At 40.6% G+C, this 27,331-nt stretch overlaps 1 protein-coding gene across 3 annotated transcripts in view; it reads right to left on the minus strand.

Annotated features, from left to right (window-relative positions):
• Nucleotides 1-1,624: 1,624 nt before the first annotated feature.
• prkd2 (protein kinase D2) overlaps nucleotides 1,625-27,331 on the minus strand; it is a 31,629-nt gene continuing 5,922 nt past the window's right edge. For 2 of the 3 annotated variants that reach the window (XM_005455769.4, XM_005455768.4), the window contains 18 exons: nucleotides 12,760-12,898; nucleotides 12,279-12,410; nucleotides 11,949-12,148; nucleotides 10,328-10,511; nucleotides 10,151-10,222; nucleotides 9,951-9,968; nucleotides 9,632-9,791; nucleotides 9,414-9,525; nucleotides 8,641-8,718; nucleotides 8,232-8,550; nucleotides 8,051-8,103; nucleotides 7,888-7,960; nucleotides 6,731-6,837; nucleotides 5,114-5,275; nucleotides 4,774-4,872; nucleotides 4,345-4,612; nucleotides 3,854-3,939; nucleotides 1,625-3,202 (listed from right to left, as the gene is read on the minus strand). In XM_005455769.4, coding sequence (XP_005455826.1) covers nucleotides 2,978-3,202; nucleotides 3,854-3,939; nucleotides 4,345-4,612; nucleotides 4,774-4,872; nucleotides 5,114-5,275; nucleotides 6,731-6,837; nucleotides 7,888-7,960; nucleotides 8,051-8,103; nucleotides 8,232-8,550; nucleotides 8,641-8,718; nucleotides 9,414-9,525; nucleotides 9,632-9,791; nucleotides 9,951-9,968; nucleotides 10,151-10,222; nucleotides 10,328-10,511; nucleotides 11,949-12,148; nucleotides 12,279-12,410; nucleotides 12,760-12,898 — 2,487 coding nt within the window. In that variant the 3' untranslated portion in view covers nucleotides 1,625-2,977. The remainder of the gene's footprint in view (nucleotides 3,203-3,853; nucleotides 3,940-4,344; nucleotides 4,613-4,773; nucleotides 4,873-5,113; nucleotides 5,276-6,730; nucleotides 6,838-7,887; nucleotides 7,961-8,050; nucleotides 8,104-8,231; nucleotides 8,551-8,640; nucleotides 8,719-9,413; nucleotides 9,526-9,631; nucleotides 9,792-9,950; nucleotides 9,969-10,150; nucleotides 10,223-10,327; nucleotides 10,512-11,948; nucleotides 12,149-12,278; nucleotides 12,411-12,759; nucleotides 12,899-27,331) is intronic. The other variant, XM_005455770.4, reaches the window with a different exon arrangement.

Genomic DNA, 27,331 nt, shown 5'->3' on the forward strand with positions numbered 1-27,331 from the left:
ACCAGTTCATAAAAGGAGGGATGGATCCATGCTTACCATTTGAATGTTGCTGCAGAAATTAAGTCTCATAAGCAGGCACATTTTCCAATCTTTTATTATTCAGTTTTGGTAAGAAGTGTGAATTGTAGCATCAGTTTACTGTTCTTAGCTAATAGGAGTGGTACTGGGTGTTGTCTTCTTTTTTAAGGTTCAGCATGCCAGATGCTCTTCTGCATACCTTTTCTACATGAGCAGTCATATGAGTTACTGTTCACTTCCTGTCACGCTAAAACAGAATGACAATTCTCCTCTAACATCAACAAGCTATTTTCACACAGAGAACTGACATTCACTGGATATGTTCTCGTTTTCAGACCATCCTCCGTAACAACTAGAGATAATTGTGTGGGAAAACTGCAGCAGACCAGCAGTTTCTAAAACACTCAGGCTAGATACCAGAAACCATGTCACATTCTTCCCCATTTTTATGCTCCTTTTGACAGGTTGTCCTGACCATGTCTATGGGCCAAAATGCACTGGATTCCTGCCATCTGATTATTAACTCTGTTATATAATGAGCCAATCAGTTATTCCAGTGAGTGTGTGTGTATATAGACTGCTAAACCTAGTGCTTGCAGCTGAAAAGAACACTTTCATTTAAGAAGCACAAGCTCAGTAATGCCTGACTGCTTTTTGCTTTCAGTGGAAATCTTGAGTGAAAACCGAAATATTTTTAAGCCGTCTTCCACCTACTCTAACTAGACTGATATTGCTTGTCACAGATAAAGCTCAATAGAAATGTAATTTCTGGTGCCAGGTACGTCTCTCTGGAGGTTTGGGCCTGTCTCTTTTGCTTACTAAGTGGAGGGCTCTACATGACAGTGCAAAAACAATGGGCTGGAAGATTGGAGCTGATGAGATAGAATGAAAGTTACCGACACTTGAAAGAAATAAAAGGAGAGAAGTAAAAAGAGAAAGCGTCTATCATCTGGCATTGTTTGATAATGACGATGGGTGTAGGGTAGGAGCAACAAGGGTGCACTTCCATTGACTGAAGAGTACTCATCTCACAATGGAAAAAAATTCAGCGTCTTTGCCTCCATTGCCACAGGGTCCTCTTGAGTCTCACTCAGACTGTGGGGTGTTACCAAAAAACAAAAAAAACAAAAAACTGTCTGTGCTTTGAGAGCTGGGAGTACTTTTTTGTGTGTCTCTGGTTACATGAATACCCAATTCCATCATAATTTTTTAGTCCATGTTGCCTACGTCTGTACGAAAGTACCAAGCAGCATTTTTGGGGAAAAAAAAATCTGCTCTTCTTTTGAGAGTAAAAGAAATAACAGCCTGTCAGGCTGTGAGTAGAAAACTAGTGGGGCAGAACAAGTCGTCCTTATTCTTTTGTTATGCTTTAAATGAAGCACGTCTTTTTACATAGAAAATCTAAGGCACGGTAATGGCCCTTGTTTCATAAATATATTAATAGGGAAAAAGCAAATAATCTGTATATGGCTGACAAATATTTTAGGACTAAATCCGTATCTGCTCAGGCCTGTGTGCAATTTCTCAGGAAGCAGCTGAAAATGAGCAGGTCCCAGTTATGTATGCACGGACGTCACGTTAAATAAAACTTCCAAGACAAATACAGTGCTGTAGAAGGTTTGTATTATCTAAAAGCCAGGATCATCCTTCAAACATGTTATACACAGTCTACACATATTTGACAGCTATATAAACTTCAGGTTATACATTCATAAAACAGACCAAAGTAACTACAGTATGTTCAATGATGAATCTAGATAATGCTACTTCACAGAAACATGTAACACACTGACATGAAAGGTAGTCAATACTTGTACTAAATAAGTTCTCCAAACTAGTTTAGTGACCCACACTGTCCACCCATGCACTTACATCACAGGGGAATGTCTGCTTTTGCTGAAGGATGCGTTCATTTATCCGCTCATCATTAACGGTACAAATCATTTCAGTGACCTGCTTGACCTCAGACGGGTGACAACGGGCGATAACACAATAAAAAGCAATTTTCAGCAGTAGCTACGGAGAGTTGTCACCGATATACGAAATCTCACGGCTGAAAATTGCCTGGTCAGTGCAAGTATTAAACTACCCCCACACTAGTTCATTTAAACTCATAATGGCGTCTTTAATTACATATAATTTTCTAAAAGGCCATTGTGGCCGCAAACCTGTGGTAATTACTGGAGGATTTGCTGTCGCCAGATCGATACCTTTGGTTTTCACTATAGAACACGAATTTATGGGAATGCATTTGTGAATATAGATGGCTTTTCTCAGTGGACTCACTTCAGTAATTACCAGCACAGAGGAAGTCTTTTGTTGCTGTAAAGAGCTCCATCACTGAAAAGAGATTGAACTGAATTTTCTGTAATTCCAGTCAATCCCATTAAATTAATATATTAAAGAAAAAAAAAGAAGCCTCGCTTTGCTTTTAATTTTGTAAAGTTTCAGCTGGGTTTTACTACTGTTTGTATAGCAAACTCTTTGATTCTTATCTGCACCTGTGATAGAAAAATGTCATTTCCTGGTTTACCCGGAGGCACGCTACACTGAGAGGGGGATGGAACATGCTGTTTTTCATTCCTCTGACAAATTTGGATTTACGGTTAACCCCGCAACTTTTATCTGTAAAGGCACCCTGAACAGCTGAACAGGGAATGTGAAATACAGTTGAGCAGTCTTTATCATAAAAGAAATTCAACAATTCGAAAGATGAAAGAGGACCAAGACGAGCAGAGTAAATGCTTTAAAGGTTTTCTTCGGGCTGGAGGAGAGAAATTGGATTTATAGCTGTAAAACTGAGTGCTCTCACGCAGCTCTAATCAGTCAGACACTTTTTTATAAAAACCACGATTCTTTGCAAGTGTGTCTTTTTAGAGTGCAAGGCCGCCATCCCCTTCTCCTTCTCCCGCTTCTTTCATCCTTCCTAAATGAGCGTGAGTCCTCTGCCTCTCTGTGGTCAGAGTATGCTGACCCTCTCTGTGAGACCTTGCATATCTGCATCCTCCCCGCCGTCCTCGTCATCGGAAGCCTGCGCCGGAGGAGGCGGCACAAAGTGAGCAGGGTATGGCAGAGTGTGTTCACAGGCGTACATCTGCCAGCGGCTGTCATCGCTCTCGTGGGTAATGTAACGTTCCCCGAGCTTAGTCTCCAGTTCCCGCAGGTCAAGCCATGTCTGATAGTCCTGGGAAATGACAAACAGGAATAAACACGGTGATGAAATCTGAGTGTCGGGAATCGCAAAGATTTGATCGCTATTGAAGGCGTTGGGTTTATCACACGCAAATGCATTTGTTTGCGCGAGCATATGTGCATGTGTGTACATAAGAACTAGAATGACCCTGAAATGATAAATTATGCTTTCAACCCACTCGTGGCTACCGTGACACTGAATATTAATTAATCCACTGACATTCTGGCAACAACAAAAACAACAGCAACAGCGGCCTGTTTTTCCACCACTAAACATTTTGTTTTGAAGCAAGCATTTAAGAGCAGTGCAGTCAAAGAAAACACAATTTTTTTTAACTAATCCCCTTTCTGTTATGTTTTCAATGAAGTTAAAAACCTCCAGCCTTGAGCTGACCTTTCAACGCTTGGATTTGTGTGCATAGACCTCGGCTTTATTGTTGCAATTTTCTTTAAAAGCAACAATTTTAAGGACTTAAATTGCTGCTCGGAAACTAAAGTTACTAGCATTTACAAATGAAAAGGGGGCCTTTTCCTGTATGTTTAACAGCCAATAATAATGGATAAAACATTGTAGGAACAATAGAGTGGAATAGTCATTCATTCATTCAAATGTGTGCCTGTGAGCAGTTTATTAATATAGTACCTGTAAGTATGAGTGGCTGAGACTTTTATCCACACTGTAGCGTTTCCTCATCTTAACTTGCAGCAGGTTGTTGATCAGGTCAATAGCTGGAAACACAAACAAACGCGGTTCAACAAAAAACAAATTTGAGGAAACCCCCCCCACATAAAATCATACCCTCTTATCTCTTATCATACCTTCTTTGTCTAGACACTAAACCCAAGTTTAGTTGAGGTAAAACTGCAGTGTAACTTATCATAGATCAGATTGGTTGCATTCTGCAAACAACATTCAGTACTAGTCACTCTTTGCTGCCCTTTCTCATATGCACTCACATGTTTTGTTTTTTGCTCCACTACTAGGCAAAACTGATGTTTGATAACAATTTTATATATTGTTTACAAAAACCAATGCAATAGCTTTTGCAAGTATTGCAAGTGTACATCAACGTCCATCTCAAGGTGTGTGCAATAGGAGAAATCTCCTCTAGCTGATTCCCACTCTGAGATTACCATCACTGGAGATCTGCTTCCAGGGATTAGGAGGATACATAAAGGCTGCGTTGTGGATCTGGTCATTGATATCTTCGTCTTCATTGAACGGGAATGTCCCGCTGAGGCTGACGTACATAATGACGCCGACTGACCACATGTCTAGTGAGCGGTTATAGCCCTGGTTTAACAGAACTTCTGGAGCCAGATAGGCAGGTGTGCCAACCACGGAACGACGGAATGACTTCTCTCCGATGATACGGGCAAAGCCAAAATCACACAACTTCACCTGAGAGAAGAAAACAGTCAAGAACAGAGACACATGACTGCGAGGCATCTGATAAAATAACTAAATGGCAGGAAATGTATACGAGCAAGTGCAGAAACCACATGTGTTGCAAACGAACTGGTTGGGCAAGTGTGTGTGTGTGTGTGTGTGTGTGTGTGTACCTGTGGGAAGGGATCGGCAGAGGCAAGTAGCACATTTTCAGGTTTTAGGTCACAGTGAACAATGTTCTTGAAGTGCAGATGCCTCAGAGCTGCAAGAATCTGCATGCACACCAACGTCATGTGCATACCCAAAACCACGGGACCAAGTTGATCCGAAACAAAAAACAAACAAAGCTTCATTTTAGAATATGCAGAATGGTTCAGTAAATATTCACCATGACAGCAGAGGAAGCATACACCAAAACACTGCAGCATCAGAATGCCATTTTAGGCTTGTGGGCCTCTACTACGCAAGTAACCACAAGACCGCTATGGGACTTATTTCAAAACCCATACACACCTGCGTAATGAGAAACTTTGTGAGCCTCTCAGGCAATCTGCCTTTTTCGCTGGAGAGAATCATCTCCAGCATGTCACCGTGTAGTTTCTCCATGACCACAAACACTTTCTCTGGGGTTTCAAACATACATTCCAGGTTCACAATGCCCAGGTGACGTAAACTCTGAGAGATACAACAGAAGGGTGAGGGGATGTGGGGGGAAGGTGGATGATAAGAAAAAATGTGCTGTGTGTAAAAAGATGAAATACCAGACATAAACTGTGATAGAGTGTGAATTCAAGAAGCAAATATAAATTGGGCAAGACAGGAAGAACGTCACAGGAGGGGATAAACAGAAGGGACCAGACCGTGACAACCAGACAGTAAACCACAGGAGAAGGAAGCAAAGAATAGAAAATGTATAAACTCAGTTTTGGCAAACAATATAAATATTCCACAGAAGTCACACATATGACATATGTTCCATAAATAATAATGACTGCGTAACTGCACTTGTGTAAAATGGCAAGTGGGTAACCACTTGAAGTTCAGACTGACTAGTGCACCACTACCTCCATCTGCTGGGGAAAAAACCCAAGCTAAAGAAAAGTTTGCCGCCCAAGAAGGTGAAATCAAACGTACTTTGTTACTTTTTCAAAAAAATATATTTTAAACAGACAGTGTTGATGTGTAGTTTTTCACTGTCACATATTTGGGATGAATGAAAGTGTTAAATGTCTTAATTCTGTATGTAAACTTTCATTTTTGCTCTTGTTCAGAAGTTACGATCACAAAAGGAAAGGAAAAACAGTACCACTTATTTAAATACTGTCAAAATAATTACAAATTAATAATTTAAATAAGCAAAACTGATCTTTTTTAATAGTGGCTGGCTATTGTGATACTGCAAAGCACAGATTACTATTACATTATTACTGTCTCAATGTGTTTAATGGTAGTTTTTAATATTATAAATGTTTTTTACTTTCTTTCAGACATAATGAGCTTGGAAAGGAAGAATTTGGATTATGTTTTGTGGAGACGTTTCACCTCTCATCCAAAAGGCTTCTTCAGTTCTAAAACCAAACGGTGGAGAGTCCCAGGTATTTAAACCCTAGTGGGGGTCGTCCCTTAAGAGAGTCGTTGACCCACAATTAATCGTGCGAGTCATCACATGAGCCGAGGTGTAAAAAAAAAAAAAGATCCGTCATTGCCACCAAAGGTTTCGGGTAAAACCATCGTATCATGTGACCTGTTGAGATCACCTGATGCAGGTTGTGAGTGTGGTTTGAGGTGCCTGGGAAGGAATCTCAAGACTATTTTAGGTGGCTGACTGTTGGTGCAAAAAGGTGACCTCAGTAGGACAGTTGACCTCTTGGTCTCACAGTGGGTTCACCCAAAACCTTTGCTAGCAATGAACCCTGCCTTTTTTCCACACCTTGGCTCATTTAATGACTCACATGATTACGAGTGGTTTTAGAACCGAAATGGCTCTTGGATGAGAAGTGCAGTCGCTTTCTTTTCAAGCTTCTTAGACTACCATGACCTGTATGATTGAGAACCTACACAGACACTTTTAGACGTAATCATTACCATGATTTCTTCTGAGAGAAAATCCAGTGAAATGTGTGCGTTTACCTGCAGGATGGCCACCTCATTCCTCAGTTGGCTCTCTTGCTTGGTTGGAAAACGAAGCTTGTCGATGACTTTGACGGCCACGTCTCTCCCTGTCTTCCTGTGCTTTCCTGAAGGGAGTGTGTGCAAGTAACAGATTGTTTGAGACAGTAACCTGAATATACACACATGTACAATTTTTTTGAGGACTCCATCCATAACATTGTGGCAGATCCCCCCGCCCCCAACAACCACACACACACACACACACACACACACGCTTGTCTTTAAGATATCGCTTCAGTTCATTGAGGTTTGCTAAAAACCTCCTGAAATCCTGCCACTGCATTTCAGTCAGGTTGTCTTTTCTTCTTCAAACATTCTGTTGTTGATTTTGTGCTATGCTCAGGGTCATGTTGTCTCAGTCAAGCTTTAGAGCTTGGCCACATTACCTCAGTTTTGACTCTACAATACTTTGGTATACAGAGGAGATCACAATCAACTCAATAACTGCAAGGTGCCCAAGTTGTGTGGCTGCAAAACAACTCCAAATCATCACACCTCCACCTCGGTGCTTGACAGTTGGTATGAGCCGTTTGTGCTGTGTTTGGTTTTCACCAAACATGGTGCTGAGCATTATGGCCAAACATCTCCACTTTGGCTTTGTCTGTCTAATGGACATCGTTCCAGATTTCCTGTGGTTTGTTTAGATGCAACTTTGCACACCTAAGCGGTGGTGCTTTCTTCTTTTTTTATACAGTTTTCCCCTGGCATCCCTTCCTAGCACACCATACTTGTTCAGTCTTTTCTAACTGTGTTGTCATAAACTTTAACATTTAAAATGCTAACTTGTGATACATATACGTTTATCTCTACACACACACAGATTTTTATTATTTATTTTTCTAACTTTTACTCTGGACTAATGCTGGCATGAGAAACATCACATGTAAAAACTGACTAAAGCAGTCCTCCTTAAGACCTGTAAACAGCCTATTATGTGTCAAATCAGGTCAACTTTAAAAACACATTTTAGCACAGTGCATGATTTGCAGAGGTTGTGAAATACAATCTTGCTTCTTGTTAGCTTCAAACTTTAGACACCACTGCTTCCAGCAAAGCACTTTAACCATCTAATCAATGGACTGATCAATTCCATTGTCGGATGTAGGTCTCCATACCTCCATACACTACTCCAAATTGCCCAGATCCAAGCACTTCATCAGCAAAAATCTGGTACACTGTGCCAATATCCTGTAGGGATGCAATATTTCATGCATAATGCTTAATGTATAATTGATGTAAATATTGACAGAAATTAGTTAATTTGACCACAAATCATACCACATTCTCTTGGATTTGACTGTTGGACACAGATATGCTGATAGAAGCTTGTCCTGAAAAAGAAAAACAGTGATAGGAACAAAGCATAGGTTATGCAGTGTAATAGTTCTAAATTATGTCTTTTTATCTTGGCGATACAATCTTCCACAAAACAATTTCATCAACCTGTTTCTCAACTTACTGTGAGGCGTATTCCCCTCAGCTGGCGGTGCGTCCTGAAAGATGACTGGCATAAGGGCCTGTCGAATGGCGCTCTCCCATGCTTTGGCCACCTCACGTCCGATGCCACTGTTTGGCGCCACCTGGCTTGGGGAGGGAGGTGTCTGTGGGACAGTCTGGGGATGGCTTTGGGTCACAGAGGGGAGGGTGTTGGGATCCTCCCCTACAAAGTAGCACATAGTGGCTGTGATAAACTCAAAGCAGTGGGGATTGGTGCCTTGGGAGACGAGACTGAAGTTAGAAGCAGGACGCAACTCCAGGATCTCAGAAAGAGGGATCTCCTGCAGGTGAATAAATGAATGGGTTAGCAAAAGAAAAGGGCTGCACACTTTAAATAAATCTTAGCTTGTTAAGACAAAAGCTGTCGTTACCTTGTAGTATTTGTTGGAGGTGTTATTCTGGAAAAGGATGATGCACTTACAGTCCAGACGCCAGTAGTGCCTCTTTCTCTGTTGGGGGTTGGAGTAGGGTGAGATGTTGGGATGGGACAACAAAAATGAGCGTGGTGTAGCGAGGCCAGAGTATAATAGATAGGGCATGGACCGGGGGGTAAATTTCAGGAATTAAAGGGGATGTCACCAAATGCCAAAGGAGAAGAAGGATGAGAAGGAATTTAAGCTACCAGATGAACAGGTGGGAATCGAGAGAAAGAAAAAGTGAACGAAGAGTGTTAGTTCAGCCAGCCCGGGGGAAAAGAAACAAGGAAAAAACAAAACAAGTAATGAAAAGGCAAATAAATTGTCCTAAAAAGTCAAATATAGACTTTAGATCTTAAGAGAAAGAAGGCAGGAAATGGATTTTAGGTTGAAATTATTCCATCTGCTGAGTGCTGTAATGTTTTCAAGGAGCTTCAGCCTCATACACAGAAATATTACGGAAAAGGAAGCAATAAAGTGCGTGAAAGCGGGGACCTCATCAAGGTGGAAATGGCTGCAAAACAAGCTGCCAGGCGGAGAAAATAGATGTCTAGAAGGAATTTACTGCCATAAATCATAGAAGAGAAAGTGAAGAAAGTGAGTTTATGCATCTACAATAAATTTACTTAAGTCTCCAAGTGTTCCACTACTTTTCAGCAGAATTGCAGAGTGATTCATGTATAGTTTTAGAAAGAGGGCAGTACAGGAATCATGGGTAGTGTTTTTACCAGTGTGTCTTTATTGCTGTAGTGAACCATCCATCCTTCCTTTATAGCTGTGCTGGATCGACGGGTTGTTTGTCTCACAGACTGTACCACCCTCATTAAAGGGATGTAAACACTAGAAGGAAAAGCATTAAGGTGGTCAGCAGGTAAAATATGAGTTTAATTACATTTTTATCAGTCTGTCTATAATATTTTTAACAGGACTCCAAAACATCTCACACCTTTGATCTCCACTAGTTCCATCCTGATTGTTGTCAGGTGAAAAGGAACCAGGGATGCTGCAGGCCTCGTCCGAGTCATCTATTGAAGACTTGTCAGAGCCGTCATATTCACTGCTAAAGTCCATTGGAACCTCAGGGTCCGCAGTGGGACTCAACATGTCTGAGCCAAAAAAACAAACAAGAGAAGGGGTTAAGTGCAGCTTAGCCTTAAATATACTATGAAACAAATGCTATTATCATTCTTCTGCCGTAACTTCTAATTCTAACATGCTATAGAAACTAGTTGACTTTCATGCAAACCAACACCAAGAATACTTACCAGAGTTGCTTCTGTTTTCTGAGAAGATAAAAAGATTAGTATAGTGAGTTTCTGAGCCGTTAGATAAAGTGTTTCAATACTCTCAATACTCTCAAGTAATCTAATTCTGACAATGGAAACGTGTTATCAAATCCATGCAGGGTTAACAGAGTTATACACACACACACACCACAAAAGCTAGTACATTCATCTTTACTCACCTCCAATGGTCTCCCCAAGGCAGTCATTAGGAACTTTGTATGCACATCGTTTGTGGCAGTTGAATTTACAATCTGAGAAGATTGCAGAAACAGTTTAGGTAAACCAGTAAGACCAGTGAGTATTCTGCATCTCACTGAAGCTCATACAAAGAAGACACTCTCTTCAGCTGCGCTCACCTTTGCACTGCAGACCCTGTCGGAAAAGTCCTCTAAGAAGCCTCTTGCAGTACTGGCACACCGTCGGTCGAGTGTATGAGTGAACAGCGAACGTGTGGGGCACCTTTACCTTGCTCATCAGCATCTTGTCGAGATGAACTGGTCGCCCCGTGTAAAAACGCCGGGCGTCGCTAGCTGTCCGTGGCTGGCAGAATAAAAAGGAAACAAACTTTTAGTGACACTAACGATTGCTGAGGTGCTTAAATCAAAACCTTTGGAAACTATTCACCCTGTAGCCAAAGTAATTAATTACTTCATTTTTGCTTTATAGGCTCCTAACCTTAATTAATAACTGTTGATTTGATCAGTGAATTAGTCAGCAAACAGTGGAGTGACTCATCCCATCCCATCTACCCTCCTACAGCCCACATTATTTATGTAAACAGTAGAAGCAGTATTAAAGTGGCCATGAGGTAAAATGTGTGTTAGGTTTATTAGATTTGGACACTTGAAGCTGTGCTGTAAAACAGATTTGTTTGCAGTTCTAAGAGGCCCTAAATGAGCTTTCAGTCATTTCATATAGCTAGCTAGGGAAAAAACAAACAAACAAAAAAAACACAACTGGTGAGAAAAAAAAAGGCAACTTAACACATGCCAAATGTGAGGCCACCACTAATTACTTTGAGGACCTGTAATCACTAACTTAAGAAAAAAGAAAAAAAACAACCCCAAAAACAAAATAAATCAGCAGATGCTGCAGGTGTATATGGAATGACCCAGCTACTCACATCTAGAAATTACAGAGCCACACTGTTATGTTTTTTTAGCTCTCCCTATTCACAAAAGTCCCTTATAATCACTTTCTTTTTGCTCTGTTTTTGTTTTCAAACAACACCCAAGGGAAATATGTGACTCCTTAGCTGTTAAATGCAAAACTTTGTTCACCTTCGAGTCGCTGTGTATCAGTCTGTTCTTTGGACAGAGTGTTTACATTGTTTTCAGTTCCTTCTCTGAAAACATCTTCCTATTGTAACTAAATTTCCAACTGAAAATGGCTTAAAAAAAAAAAAAACAAAAACACAGGAAGCTGTAGTTTTGGGTGATAATTAACTCCTCATATGTTTATGATTTTATCTGGTACATCATATATATATGCGTATCCGTGTCAGCATGTACGTGTGTGCATGTGTGGTCTCTCCAATTAGATGGCTTTCCTACTTCTTTTTAAATTGGGAGCAAATAACCAGGGGAAATCACTCAGTAATAAGTGTTACTACCCATCTAATTAAATGTTTTTTCTACATCTTCTTTGCAAATAGAGTTGATGAACAGGGGAAATCAGCAGCAGTAAGTATTACAGCCTCAACGGACCTAATCTGTTTACTTAAAGTTCACTGAAATTGCAGTGCAATGCCCCTTTAGCGGAATGCAGTCAGACAGGAAGAGTTTCAGATGAATATCTCAAACACGACAAGACTACTTGCGTACACAGAGAAGGAAAAAAATACTGCTCAATGAAGTTTAATGAAAACTGTTTGGGAATTAGGAATGTCTGAGGAAACTACTCAGTGTTTCAGAAAATGTGGCAGTCAAAAGAATTCTAAAAGTGACTTCAGCATTGTGTGGATAAATGCACCAGTACCATTTGAGTGTGTGAGCGAATAAGACTCGCTTCCTCTGCGCAGGTGGAGGCTGTCCCAACGCTGTACACCGACTCAGTGGTGGAAAGGCGCAGGGACTGGCTGCTGCTCAGGGACGTGGTGGACAGACGGCGTTTGCGAGCCCCACTACAGTTGTTCGGGATGCTGAATGCACAGCGTTTGTGGTAGTTTAGCCCGCAACCTGCAGGGGGCAGCATGCATCCAAGAACGAGGGAGCAGAGAGATGGAGCATATTTACTGAGTGTTCAAATTTGTTTCACCACATCAGTGTCAAGTGCTATTCACACTTCTTCTCACTGTTTTTTCCTCACCATCACATTTGAGTCCTTGTCTAACCAGCCCAAACAGCATTTCTCCACAGTGATCGCAGAAAGCCGGGGCCCGGTAAGAGTGCACATTGAGCGCGTGGGGCCGAATCTGGAAATCTTCAAACGTAGCTGCCGCTAAAATAGATAACACGTCACATTAGGACAAGATACAATCACGGTATTGTAAGGGAGCAAAATGGAAAACGATTAGATGAATGAGATACAAACGGGATGGAAAAATAGATCAAGTTTCTGACCGCGGACACGAGCGGAATTACAGTTTGAAACAATGAAAGAACAGATTAGGGTAGTGTAAAGTAGGACCTGTAGTAAAATAAGCAGATAAGGATGAAAGCAATGAAGTAATTACAGATAGATAAGACAAATGGAAAGATGATTTCGTTTTTGATATGGTTATCTTATGAAGAGAAGAGAAGAGAAGAGAAGAGAAGAGAAGAGAAGAGAAGAGAAGAGAAGAGCTTACCAGAGAGCACTACCTCCACCAGATCTCCCTCCTGGATGTCGCTGGCAGCTTTAACTAGTTGTAGTATGTTGTTGGTAGATGTGTCATGCTTGAACAGCAATATCTTGTCATAAATGCCATAAAAGCCGCACTCTGGGAACTAGAAAATAAAAAAAACAGAGGTTAGGAGAATCAACTGCAGCCAAGGCAGAAGTCTGATTATGTCATATTTCATTGAAAATAATGAATGACTAATAAATGACTCAGCTCTTGAAACTAGAAAGATGATGAACGGACATTTACTGTAGGAAAAGACCAACTTTATTTATTCTTTGCATTTTATTAATTTTAAATATAATATACAAGGATAGCATTTTTATGACCCTTCAAGGAAAACAAATCTTGAACATTGTGTCCACTTTGATCCCCTCTAAAGACAGACGACTGAATTTCAAGCAGCGAAGGCCTCATCGTTGCCAACATGGTTGCCAACACAGACCACTCAACAGTAGTATTTTTAATGCTACTAAAAGTATCTAAGGGTTGGCTGTTACAGTTTCTGCAAGCAATGCAAATTTAGTCCATTATGTATTTAAAATTACAACTTAAGTCACCTCATTCCAGTTGCCATTAACAGTAACAAGATCTGTTATAAGAATCTCCCGCTATTATAAAGTATGAACATGTCTATGCATGTTCTCAAGCATAACTTCTACTGTATGTCTCCAACTAATTCTCGCATGCTCTGCTATGTAACGCTGCAGGGATATATAACCGCCAACATGCAAACGCATGCTGATGCTATCACTGTTAAACAAGAAACACAAGCTGATTTCCACAAATCAAGCAAGTCGGTCGACGTGGAAGGCAAGACAAAGGAGAAACTTTATCCCCTTTTCCTGTCAGTCGCACAATGGCACACACAAGCGCGCACAGGTGTTTCCATGAAGTTCTTTCAGAGATATGAGAGATGAGCGTGTCAATCAGAAGTCAGCAGAGCGAGGGAGGCTGTCATAGGGAAACCCTGCTCTCTTGAATAGTTAATGCAGTCTGGCTCACTTCAGTGGTCACACCACACAGGACACCACAGAGAAAGAGAGGGAGCAGGACCTTTGTGTGCTTTTATAATAATTTGTTTTTTAAGTAAGCATAAATGAAACCAGAAAGATGAAGAGAAACAAATGTATAAAAAATAAACACACAGACACACTCTTATAAGCTTTCCTGCTTCTGGGTAAGCTCTAATCACTTATAGAAAAGGGAACCCAGGTCTCCAACTTGAAACAACACAATAACACACACACAAACCACCACCAGACACACCCTCTCTTCTCCCCCTCATTTCCCTTTTTTTCCCCTCCTCTGCACATAGACAGTCTGCCTCTGTTTCCCCAACAGCCACTCCACATCACCACATCTGAAATCCAGGCCTGGCTTGTACTGCTGCCAAGCTACACAGTGAGTTCACCACGCCCAGACGTTGGCCTGCTGCTACTGACCACACAGTCAACAAAAAGTCACAAAAAGCACATATAGTGGCATTTAAAGGTCTCCAGCATCCACTGCAACCAGAAAAGTCACAGGTATAAGGGCTTTAACATTAGAAATGAACACACACACACACACACAGTGCTAACAAAGTCTCTAAATCAGGGTAGTGTCGCCATTTCAATAAAACCCTTAATAATACCCAGCTTGCTCAGCATTGCATCTGTCTCTCTCCGTCTACTTATGAAAGTGAAATGGCACTTGATATTCTACCATCACATCACTCACTGAAGCTACGGGCAACCTGATAAATGTAAGTTCTCTCTGTTTTAGCTCATTTTTCCCTTGATTAAAAAAAAAAAAAAAAGAGTAGTCTGCCTTTTCATGTTAAGCAAGGAGCTTTTAAGATTTTGTTTGTGATAAGAGTGGTGAGAGTGAACTAAAACAAAAAAGCCACAAGCCTTAAAATCAGAATAATGTTCAAGATAGTACAGTCAGAACAAGACTGAACAAGTATGGCTTTTTTTTGAAGGGTTACCAATCAGAAAACATCATCTCTCTATAAAGAACAAGGCAGCACAGCTTAGTTTTACAAAGGTGCATCTGAACCTTCCAGAGCAATGTCCCCCAGATAGATGAGACCAAAGTGGAGTTGTGTGGCCGTGATCCACAATACACAGCATATCAGCACTCAACAACTGTTGAGCACGGAGGTGAGGGAGTGATGATTTTGGCTCGTTTTGCAGCCAAAGGACCTGGACGACTTGCAGACCATGAACTTCTCTGATACCAAACTATTATAAAGCTTGAAACAATGGAGTGGCTGCAGAATAATTAAAAAAAAAAAAGATTTAAGGTGTTGCAATGGCTTGGTCAAAGCCCACACCTGAACCCCACTGAGGATTTCAGGCATTTATGCACGTTTATGCTTTCTTTAGGTCCTGCCAAAGCATTTCAATGAACTGAAGCAACGTTGGAAAGAAAAGTGGTCCAAAATTCCTCAATGTGAGAGACTCAAAAAGCCACATAGAAAATTATTACTTCAAGTTATTGCTGTTAAAGGTCTTTCAATAAGTGACTAAATCATGGGATTTACCGGTAGTAAATGTGCATGTCAAAAATCTTTTTCACATGGCTGTCGTTTTGGTTTTTATGGGGCAACCTTTTCTAAAGTTTCAGTGTTGATGTATACACTGAAACGGTGGATTTTTAAAAAATAAATACCTACAGAATTTTGAGAGATGTCCACCAGCGTGTGGTAGGTGTGGATTTTTTCTCTTCACCAAACTGAGGAAGCTTGACTGAAATTGACCACAGGGCCCTCAGAACGATGAAGAGACGAGTTTCACAGGCTGTGAAACTGCTTGTAGCTTTTACCAGGGGTCGGATTAAAGGTCCTTTTTTTTTTAGTCAACTAACCAAGTGGATGCTGGCGTGAGGGTGGGACCCTACTTGAACAACAACAATAGTGGTGAAAGCAGGAAGCTTTCTGCATAGCTGTATGTGAGGTTCAGTAAAAAGAGTGAAGCATAGCCATATCATCATCATTACTACTAATATCACTACTACTAGTACATCTCATGTCTGTTCAGTTACTCTGAGTCTATTAAGCGTGCAGATTACAGAACAAATGTTGCAAAAAGTTCTGTGAAAAACAAATATTAAATTTCAGAATATATCCAGATAAAATTGAAGCCATCTTAATGTTCTTAATGTTTTTATGGTTCTGTTTTTGTTTGTTCAGTTTTTTGTTTGAGTTAAATGGCCCTTTAATCCCAGCGCTCTGGCACAGCAGTTTTTGGTTTTGAGTCAATCAGACGTTGCAGATACAAATGAGCAGAGGCTCCAACCTTTCCCAAGTACAGACTTAAAAACCCACAATCACACACAGACTGATGTCTGATGGGAGTGAATCATGTAATAGCTACATGCATCGGTACCAGGGATTGCCACAACTAAGACCAACTGCAGCCATTAGTAATTACAAAACACCCACAGAGCCCAGATCAGAGGAGACTCCAAGCTCTTTCCAAATCCACAGACAGCCGTCTTCTATGAGCCCCGTGGCGCTATTTGATGCCAGCCTCTCTGCGATTAACCTCACGCTGTTGATGTCACAGCTCGCCTCTTAGCAGGCAATTCAAGGCAGCTAGTCATATTATTCTGCACATTCTACCGTCCAAAACATACACAATCCAATAATCATAACTGCAGCTGCCACGTCTCTGCACACCACAAGTCTTTACAGCTCGGCTGAAAAGCACAAAATCCAAGCTCCGAAAAACCACTGCTACCTCATAAAAGAAAAATACTCATTTAGTTTTTTTTGGTAATGGTGGAATAAGAATAAGTACCACAAATAATTTTCATCTATGTCAGCATGCTGAGAAATTTAATCATTTGTCTTATAATCATATAATCATACACTGTATATCTTGCTGGGAGGTTAAAAGCTATGCATATTCTTACAAGACGTGGAGTCTGAATATATCTGTTTGTGTACATTGTGTGCACAAAGACCTGATGGTATTGTAGTATACAGTTAGGTGTAGTATAGTGTGATGATGTTTGCCTGCAGAAGGGGTGGATCTGTAGCTGCTTTCTCTGAGGTACCAGGGATCAGGTTGCCCAGTGTTCCCTCTACTATTCAGGTCAATGAAGCCATTATGAGTGAAATGAATTATGAACTAGTATTTCTTTATGTCCCCTGCCTTTGTTTTCCCGTCACCTTTAATTTCCTCTTCAATACTAACTGTCCTTTAATGCCCTCTTTTATTGATTAGTCTTCCTTCCTCCTTTTTTTCTGTCTACACACTGATGAGAAACAGGACAGCAACTGCCTTATAAAGTAAACTAATAAAGGCCAACATTGTCTTTAGTGTGGTTCACACCCTCTCACACAAGGTAATGTCATGGTAAAGTTGGAAGATAGATCTCTCACTTCATCACTGACTTGACTAACACACTTTGTTCGCGATCGCGATCTAATCGGGACATTATTAAATAACAGACTATATGATAGCACACACAGTTATGGTAAAAAAATAAATAACTTTTCAATACTAAGATTTTATGGACACAATAAAAATAATCTGGTCCTTAACAGGTCTTAAAAGTTAGTAAAAACAACCTGAAATAAACTACAAAAAAGAAATAAAATCACATATTTATTTACCAAAAAGAAAGCCAAAAAATGCAGAAGCAGTGTGTGAAAATCTAACAACACCCTACAGGTCAACAGCTTTCTGGATCACTTTTAGCAGCAGTAACTTGAAGTAATAAATTTTCTGTTTATTTTAATCAGTTTCTCACACTGTGGAGGGATTTTGGCCCGCTCTTCTTTATGCCATCATTTCAATTCAGCCATTTGTTTGTTCACAGCTCTCTTAATGTCCCACCAGACTTGGATCAGGTTGAGGACTGGACCTTGACTGGGCGATTATAACACCTTTATTTCTTTCCGTTTCAGCCATTCTCTTGTAGATTTGATGTCATACTTGGCTTCATTGTCTTGTTGTGTCACCCAATCTAGGCCAAGCTTTACCTGTCAGACAGATTGCCTCACATCTGACCGTAGAATACTTTGGTATACAAAGGAGTTCATGATCAAATCGATGACTGCAAGGTCCCCAGGTCCTGTGGCTGCCAAACAAGTCCAAATCATCACCCTTCCCGCACTGTGCTTGACAGTTGGTGTGGGATGTTTGTGTTGATGTGCTGTGTTTAGGTTTCTCCAAACATGGCTCTGGCCAAATATCTCCAATTTGGTCTCCTCAGCTCAAAGAGTTCATTGTTCCAGAAGTCTTGTGGTTTTTTTCAAATGCAATTTTGCAAACTGAAACTATGCTGCCATATTCTCTTGGAAACCTTTCCAAAAAACCCCAAATCTGGTCAGTGTTGTTATAATTGTACTTTCATGAGCCCTGTAGAATCCGAGGATTTTTGCCAATTCCTCTGAGAAATGCATGGTCTAACCTTGAAATGAATTTCCTGCGATGTCCACTCCTGGGAAGAGTTCCCTACAGCGGATCAACTGCCTCCGTCTTATACTATTCCTAGAGCAGCAGAAAAAAGGAGTAGCAGTCCACTGGAAAGATTGGCAACCACTCTGACTGCTCTCCACTCTTCACGGCATTCTCACTATAAAACGATGGAGTTATAACCCTCACATTTATTGATGGTCAGTCAATCAAGTGCATTTGATTAGCAGGACCTGGTGACTAATTATTCTCTTAATGAAACAAATATAGGTTTACTTACAACTGAATAAGGGTGTACTTTCTTTTTACCCTGAAGGCAAAACCCTTGTTCCATTACACAATGGTAACAATTAAATGGAAAAAAATTTTTTTAAGTTTCTCAATACAGGCTTCAGAGAAGAGTGTTTTATCGTCTATCCTGCATGATATTGTTACAATATCCAAAGAACATGCGTAATGATGACAAAAAACAAATACCGAATATCTGTGATGTTCAAGCCTTCAGCACACACGCATAACTCAACTCTACGGAGGCACCATTAATAATGAGCAACAAGGACTTTTGAGTAATAAACGGTGTCATGACAGATATTTGTTTCTGCAAGAAAATGCCAAATTATATTCTGCATGTTTGAAAAAACACATGGCTTCATGGTAAGTCTGGTGCTAAGCTGCCTTGCAGTCCAAAACTGTCACTGACTGAAAACATCTAAAACATGCTACTGATGCACATCTGTAGATTGCTATAACAACCTGTAATAACAAACAGTGTCTTAAGAAAAAAAAAAAAGTTTTCATTTTTTCAATCAAAAACTAACAGCAGGCAACCTCGGACGGATCAATTGCTGTTCTCATGTAAGTGGTGGCAATACATGAACAGATGTGGTTGACAGGAAGCTGTTCAAGTACTTTAAAGTTTCAGAAGGCAATCGTGAACAGCCATGTATCTAAATTCATAACCCAAGCAAACGTCACCATTGTCACCCTAAACAATGACAAGTGCCACTTTTTTGTTGATGTGGGCCTTTGTGTGCTGTTGCAACTTTCAACTTTAATGAGAGCAAGATATATTTTTTAAACCAGATTACACAGGAACACAGACTCACACAAACGGATTCAAACACAAGTGATGTGCTCTTTATACACAAAACATCATCTCCGTTTGTGCCCTCACACAGATACCATCAAAGTATTGGCTTTTGGGAAATTTTAGCTTGGGGGGGAAAAAACAAAAAACAAAACCCAGACACATGCACACTTGAGGTCACATCAATGCTTGCCATTTCCTCTCTTACTTTATTTCCTTGTCACCTCAGTCTTTGGTCATATAAAGCAGGTCACATGCACAGTGGTAAAGAGAGAGATTTTTATCTGACATTAAACAAGTGCAGGCAGTTTAGATCATTTTTTAAATATTCTACAAGTTTTTTCAAACTCTAGAAGGGAGGGAAAACTTTATTTTGCTTAACTTGATACTCCTCGTACACATCAGCTACGTTAGCCTCCCGTAATGATGAGTTGTTCTGAGGAATGAATGAATGACGAGCTAAAATTTATTCAGAGAGAATAGAAGATGAAGTTAAAGGAATGCTAAAACAGCAGTAGGAGCAGCAGAATGTAGATTTTATTTCCTGTTTTATTTGAGTAAGCACATCGGCTACAGGTGCGTGTAAATCATTACCACTGATGTCCAGTTCAGTCAGCGCCATTTCAAAGTTGAGGTTATGTCAAACAGCTACAGAACAGTGCTTCTAAATATAGACCCTCTTTATATAAAAGGCACTGCATGTGTGAAGAACAGAGACTTTTATGTCCTGCTGAGTTCGCTGGTTGCTTCTGCTTTTCATCCTCCCCATCACTTCCCCTCCTGAAGCTCTGCACGAGCCATCATCGACCACCAAGCCACGCAAGAATGTATGCTCGGGCATGCACAATGAATGCAGCAGCCTCTTCAGTGCCAGCTAGCCATAGCTATGTAGCTACATAGCTACAAGCAGCAAATTTCGATCTTTATCCTCCTCACTTTTACTGCATTTGACAAAGTTTTGATGTTGTGAATTTACTGAATGCGCATGATGCTTTGGATCTAACTTGTACTCTGTCGGCTGCTTGGCGAGAAATGATGATTGTTAATGTTGTATGAGACAATACGGGGAAACGGCAAAACCTCAGACAAACAACCAAAGAAAAAAAAAACCTATTCTGACTACCTTAAGGCAGGGAGCTCTGCATCAATCATTTTACATTAGTACTGCAGATTTTTCCAAGTAAGCTTAACTGGGTGGATTAAACGAATAAGAGGTGGCAATGTTTTAAGATCAATAATAGAAATATTATCCATTTATTTCAATTTTTTGTTATCGCCACAACAGGAAATTGCAAATTTGGCATGAGCATATGGTTTATAGCTTTTGGAAGGTGTAAATGAACATATGTATAAACATAAAATACGGGCCTGAGGAAGGAGAGTAAGACATGTTCAAATAAGGCACTTACAGTTGTCACTGAACACACAAGCGCACGTATGCATGCACATAGACACACACACACACACACACTCCCTCCCGAATGAAAGTATTAAGTCAAAGACAAAACAAAAAGTTTCCATTTTATTTAAAAAACTAACCATTTATAGACATCCAGTTCATAAAAGCCACCGAATTTTCCTAGCTGCGTATGCAAAGAACACCAGTTGTGACCTTTTGGCAACACGGATGAATAATTTTCAAAACAGCATTAAAAGCAACACAAACATCATTAAAAAAAAAACACAGCAGCTCTTCAGAATTAACTGGGCCAATCTCCAGTGACAAGAACTTGGACGTCAGCGTTGCTGTGTACACCGCACGCTGAGCTCTGTAAACAGTGTGACCTCCATAGCCTTACATGGTCCTCCACAGTGATGCGTTTCTGCAGCAGAAGCTGGCTATCACAACAGGAACCCGATCCAGGCGTTTTATAGCAGACAGGAAACATGTTGTATCCCTTCAAACAACACACATTGTTTGAGCATCCACATCTTGCTGTGTAACCCCCCCCAAGAAAAAAGTGCACGTGTGCGTGGACGCCACACTCTTGAAGATGAGGATGATAATGGGTGGAGGTACACCTGTACTTCACTTTCTGCTTTTTATCTCTGACTGCCAGACAACCCTGAGGCTGCACCATAAATCCCACCATCCTTGTTAACATGTCAGGCACGGGACTCTGTAAGGACCCCACCTTTTTAAAAATGATGAGGTGTTTAATGAGGGGCTGCCATGGCAACGGGCACGTAAAGACGTCAACGTTACTGCCCTCATTAGATCCTGACAACAAGTTGGTGTAGCGCAGGAATTTTTCCTTTTGTGCTGACAGCGTTCGTGATGGAACAAACACGTTACTGCGCTGGCTGTTCTATTTTTAACCCCAGTGAGGTCACATGCTGGTGAAAAGATTGAGTCCACAAAAAAAATAAAATAAATAAATACGATAACCATCACTGCCCTTTACAGTGTCCTCTGTCACCTGCGAAGACTGTACTGTGCACCATGCTGGATTTAAAGAAAACAAAGCTGTTGTCTCTGAAACACATACGTCACGTAATAAATTGCAGGAGTGACTGACAGCTCTGTGCCAGGACTACAAGGAATTAAGTAAAACCCATGACGTCAGCTAACCGCTGGGCTTGGCAGACATAAAGAAGGAAAGCAAAACGAGGATAAGTGAAAGAAGCACAAATGAAATGTAAATAACGCAGTAAAGTAAACTATGTCCTCATACCGTCACTAGAATTACGTCCAAGTAAATCACTTGTGAACAGAGGCGGATTATCTGAAATTTCCGGTTTCTTCTAGAAAGTCTCGTCTGTTTAACTGTTAAAGTGTGAATGTGACTGTATACACACACATCGTAAAAGATTCAAAGCAAGTCGAGAGATTTTGCATCAGGATTATCAGTGGAAATAATGGAAATCGTTTTACTATCATGATCTCTGCAAAAGGCGCACTGAAGGTCAGATGCAAAAGCTTCTTTCTTCCTGGATTTGATAAGTTTCCTGTTTGAAACGTGATACTAGGAAAGCCTTTTGAGCATAGAGTAACCTAATATGAATAAACATCTACTGGCAAACAAAAGTCGCTTTATTTATTGCATGAACCTGAACATTCAAGACAGGGAAAATGCAGTGAATCTGTGCCAGTCTGAGTGGCTGCTTAAACAAGTAGGGCGAGATTTGCCAAACAAATGACTGAAGAAATCTCTTCCAAGTAACAAGTTCTGCACAGACGTCCATATACTTTTCTTACTTTTACTGAATTCACTTTTAAAAACTAGAAAACTAAGTCATCTGTGAGATTGAATTTTTAAGTAGGCAGTAGTAGTCTTCACGCAGTCTTTTTGGTCAGCTATGACTTACTGCTGATTCATTGTAAAATTACTGGTGATTGCTGATTAGATGCTGATTCCCAGCATGGATTTTCAACAAAAACTTAATGTAAGCTTCTGAATTAGTATAGCTTCGGTTGTACTGCCTGACTCATGCTTTTCTGGTAAAGTGTTCTTGTGTACCCGTAGTCCTGGAGAGCAAAGCCATCAAGTTTACATTCCCCGCGTGCTGGTTTCTAAATACCACAGATTTCTGTGTAAACCAGAGAAACTGGAAGGGGAGGGAGTGCGTATCATCACATTCACACATCAAGCACATAGTTTATGACATACAAGCAATAAAGTTAGAAAACACTTAATCGTAAAGATTCATAACGGAAAAATCATTAAGCTAATGACGCACAAAAAACTGTTGTTAAGCACTCTTGTGCATGATATTAAAAGTGCAAGCAGCAGGTAGATCAAGCTAAAATAAACGAAAATGGTAAAAGGTTATGTATAATGTGTGTGTCTGTGTGTATGTACTTAGTAAGTAAATGGAAGAAGCTTAGTCCCGAGCAGGAGCGCAGGGACAAAGCATCTCATTCTGCTCCAAGCATCACGGAGGATGGAGAGGTAATATGAGAGCCGTAACCAGGCATGAGAGAGGGGTCTGGGGATAAAGGAGGCGCACCCTACTCTTTCTGAACCAGTCTTTTGTTGGTAGCAGCTCCTGTCTGCATCAACCCCCACCCTTCTCCTCCTCCTCCTGTCTCTTTCCTTGGCACAGGTCTGGGAAGGTAAGCTGATTGAAACACCGGACCCAATCCACTCTGCGTGCAACTTACTGATTCATGACAAGAAGCCGGGGCGGCAGAAAACAGGCCTTCGTATGACTCAAATAGCCAATTCTAACTCATTAAGGAAGAGCCTCAAAAAATTTCAAAATAGATAAGTAAATAAAAATGAAAATGCAAACAAACGTTTGTTTGTATTTTAACTACATGCTGATTAAGATTGCTAGACTGAAAGTGGATAGAGCTGAAGATTCCTTTCTGAGCATCACGAAAAACTAGCTTAGCTAGCTCTTGCATATAGGTTACGTCACACATTGTCTCCACATAACTGACAGAAATGACTCATTCACAGTGATAATCATGTCGGAATAGGAGGAAAGCTGGGAATTTCTCTGCATGACTGCTTCTGAATTACAGTGTGACGCTCCAGCATCTCCCTGCGTGCTACAATCCCCCAAAGTTCTGGAAAAGATAACTCCTTTAAATCCAACTCTAACATAACACCAACAGCAAACGTGTGAATCATATTGAAAGAAACGATGCATTCTCACTCCAGTGTGTCAAACAGAACCGTCACTGAGACACGCACAAGGTGGGTTTTTTTGTTGTTGTTTTTTTTTTGCTTTTTGCTTTGTCACAATGGCTGTAGCTACTGGACAGCAAGACGTAACAGTTCATATTTAATGTGGGTCAAAGTCCGCATTTGGAGGTTAGAGGCGTAGCGGTAGAATAAGTCATAAGTTTCATAACCAAGGCTTGGGCTTGCTTTAATTTATTTTACACTCACCGACTTGTTTTTTTTCTGTCACTCTTTTTACTTTTATTTCTTGTTAGGTTTAAGCACCAAAAACTACTTTGTTAGGTTTAGAAAAAGATCGTGGTTTGGGTTTAACCAGCCCCTTTGCATAATTAACCCTGTATGCTGGGGGTCCTTTACAACCGTCCCCATGTCAGGAATGAGACCCATCCCAGTACTGTGTAAAATCAGGGTGCGTCACAGAACTGATGCCGAACACCACCTTGTGCCTGTCCTTGACACACCAGCGATCCTCTGTTCTCCTTTTCTTTCCGCTTTACAATCAGTTTCGCTGATCATCATTACTCAACTTGCTCTGAAAACACCTTAAGAAGTTCTCCAGAGAAAAGCACACATGCAATGGCCCATGTGAGGACTGTTTGTACATTCCCCATGTGCCAAGAGTGCCATGGGGACACAAACACACAAAGCTGTATGCTGAGGGCCACAATGGGCCACATTACTGTGCTCTGAGTCATCCCCCTCCTCTTTTTTTGGTCTGTCCCCTCTCCTCTCTTCTTTTCCCATTTTCCTCTCCCCATGTGTTCCACGGCTTTAGTGCTGAAGTGAAAGAGGAGAAGAAAGAAAAAGCCAGAGGCTAAACGCTGAACTCCAGTCATATGACAAAAGTGTGGCCACACATTTATAGAGATGAGTTGGTGTTGCTTCTGCTCTTACAAAGCCTGTTTTTGTTGAAATGTTTTCATAAAAATGAATAAAACAAATCAAGAATCCACTTCAACATACTAAACCTTATTTGCTCTGCCCACATGCTGTATGCACACTACTTGTCACATGACACGTGCAATGGGTCAGTCTGCTATTCTGCACCCTAAATGACTGCAATGACATCTATCAAACTCAAATTCATAAATCTATGATTATCCTGATTATTATCATTATTTCAAATAGTTCTTATACCACTATAGTATTCATGTGTGTGCATGAAAAGGCCAAAGGCCTGTAACTGATCATTAATGCTTGCTACTGTCTCTAAAATATCCATTTAATGATTGAGGTGTGATCATTATAAAGGCCACAAATAAAGTATTCAGTGTATATATTCTCCATATATATCATGTTAAGAACTGTGTGCTTCTTACAGTGACACTAACCCGTCAGTACTGATGTCATGTGTTTACCTACTGAGGTAGGACTTTACCCAAACATCACGGTTGGGTTAAATTAGACTCTTCCATAAAGTAAACCATGTTAAAGGCTTCTCCTTCATTTTCAGGGTTACCAGAAGGCCATTTAATATATGATTTGTTACCTGAAACTGAATTACAACAGAAAAGGAAGAACATGTGTTTGTGAAACTTTGCAAATACATGTTCCAGTAGAAAGGAAGTTTTCTTTTGAAACAGCACTGGGAAACTACTGGCAGTAGAACTTTGTTGTGTTTTATTGCTTTACGATGGTATGATATGTTAACCTTTTATATATCTTCTTGTGTTTTATTGTGAAGCACTTTGTGATTGTTATACAAATGCACTTTATTTACTTTTGGAGACAGGACTCATTACTGAGAACAAGCTCGTTCTTATATTATGGCAAAAAGAAACTATATTCCTAATAATCTGAAATTATTTCCCTCATTCTTAAGAGGGTTATAGGAGTGCTGGTGTCCATCACCAATCTGACCGAGGGCTAATATAGAGAGACAGAAAACCATTCGCAATTACAATCACACCTACTAATCTGAATTTATTGTCTCATGCACCAGGAGATGGATTTGATTTGATTTGGCCATTGTCTATTCTTTCATGTGAACAATCTCAGCAGAAAATCAGGTTTCAAACGCACATGAAAAAAAAAAAAAAGAAAATCTCCATCTTTCATCCCACCTCTCATCTTCTCCCTCTGATAACTATCCTCCTCACTGCACTGCGGGGCAAAAGCATGTGCTTTGAATAATCAAATGCTCCTGTGCAGGCTAAGCTTCCCCTACACCAGCAACAGCTAGGAGACACCAGGCACGGTCAGTGATGCAAAGCTGTTCCGCTACTACGCAAATCAAGGGGGGTGAGAGCGATGGGTTTAGGTAAGATGAATTTTATATGTGTCACTACTGCAGGTAAACTCCTTTGAAAACACTAGCTCCTTCATAGCGATAAAGGTTTAGCTGATAATGGTCACAGTGAGATCAGAGCATTTGGCTAAAGCTGCTTAAACTGGTGAGCTGCTGCATTATTTTCACTCAATCATTAAATGTCGTAAGGCCGGGTTTGTTCTTGCGCCTGCACGTCCACCAGCCAGTGTCTTGCTAATTGACAGGCATTTATTCACAGACCAACAAAGGTTTGTTCTGATAAGCAGAGTGTATTTGCCCAGTAGCTCAGACACATATGGGAGGCTTTTTAATAATCTAAGCAGCAAGCTAAAAAACCCCCACAACACTAGATCACTACAGTGAATGAACGTGTAAGTGTAGGCTGGTCACTGCATTCACCTTCAGCAACGCTCAACAAGGAACTGTGCCATTTCATATGAGCAATATGGCCTTGTTTGTCACACTGGACCTTTATCTTGAAAATCAGGGCCAGCTGTTGAGTTACTTTATACTGGTGTGTGTGTGTGTGTTATACTTGTATAAGTAAGTGAGGTAAACAGGAGGTGGTGTGTATGATCCCATTCCCAGGGCCAAACTTCTTCTCCAGGGAGGGAGATAAAGCAGCAGCCCCTTCCAAAACGGAGATGGAAACAATGGCCAGGGCTGGGGCTCTCAGTTGCAGCTGTATGTGTGTATATTTTTTTGTGTGTGACACACAAGGCCTGCATGTACTTCCATATACTTTCTGTTTTTAAGGAATGGACTGGTACTTCAATAGCAGCTCTCTACTCAATTTAAGCACTCAAAGCCATTTCCATTTCTACTACAAGTCTCGTTCGCCCAATCTCAAACACATTCATGCACTGCTTTTATCTGTACCACTTTAACAGCGCTTCAACTCACAGACGGGAGCTGGGAATCAATCCATCGATTGGTAGGTGACCCGCTCACCAACTAAATAAAAGCAACATCTCTGCTATATTTTCACTTCGCTTCAGAGAAACATTTAATCAGCGAGTTTCCTGTCACACCTACAGACACCCTGAGCTGCCGTCTAGCGTTTTGTAAACAGTAATTCCTACAAATCTAAAAGATTTCACAGCAGCGCGATTCCTTGCAAACACTGCTGGATCCC

Source organism: Oreochromis niloticus, linkage group LG14 (genome assembly GCF_001858045.2).
Source record: "Oreochromis niloticus isolate F11D_XX linkage group LG14, O_niloticus_UMD_NMBU, whole genome shotgun sequence".
Classification (NCBI taxonomy): domain Eukaryota; kingdom Metazoa; phylum Chordata; class Actinopteri; order Cichliformes; family Cichlidae; genus Oreochromis; species Oreochromis niloticus.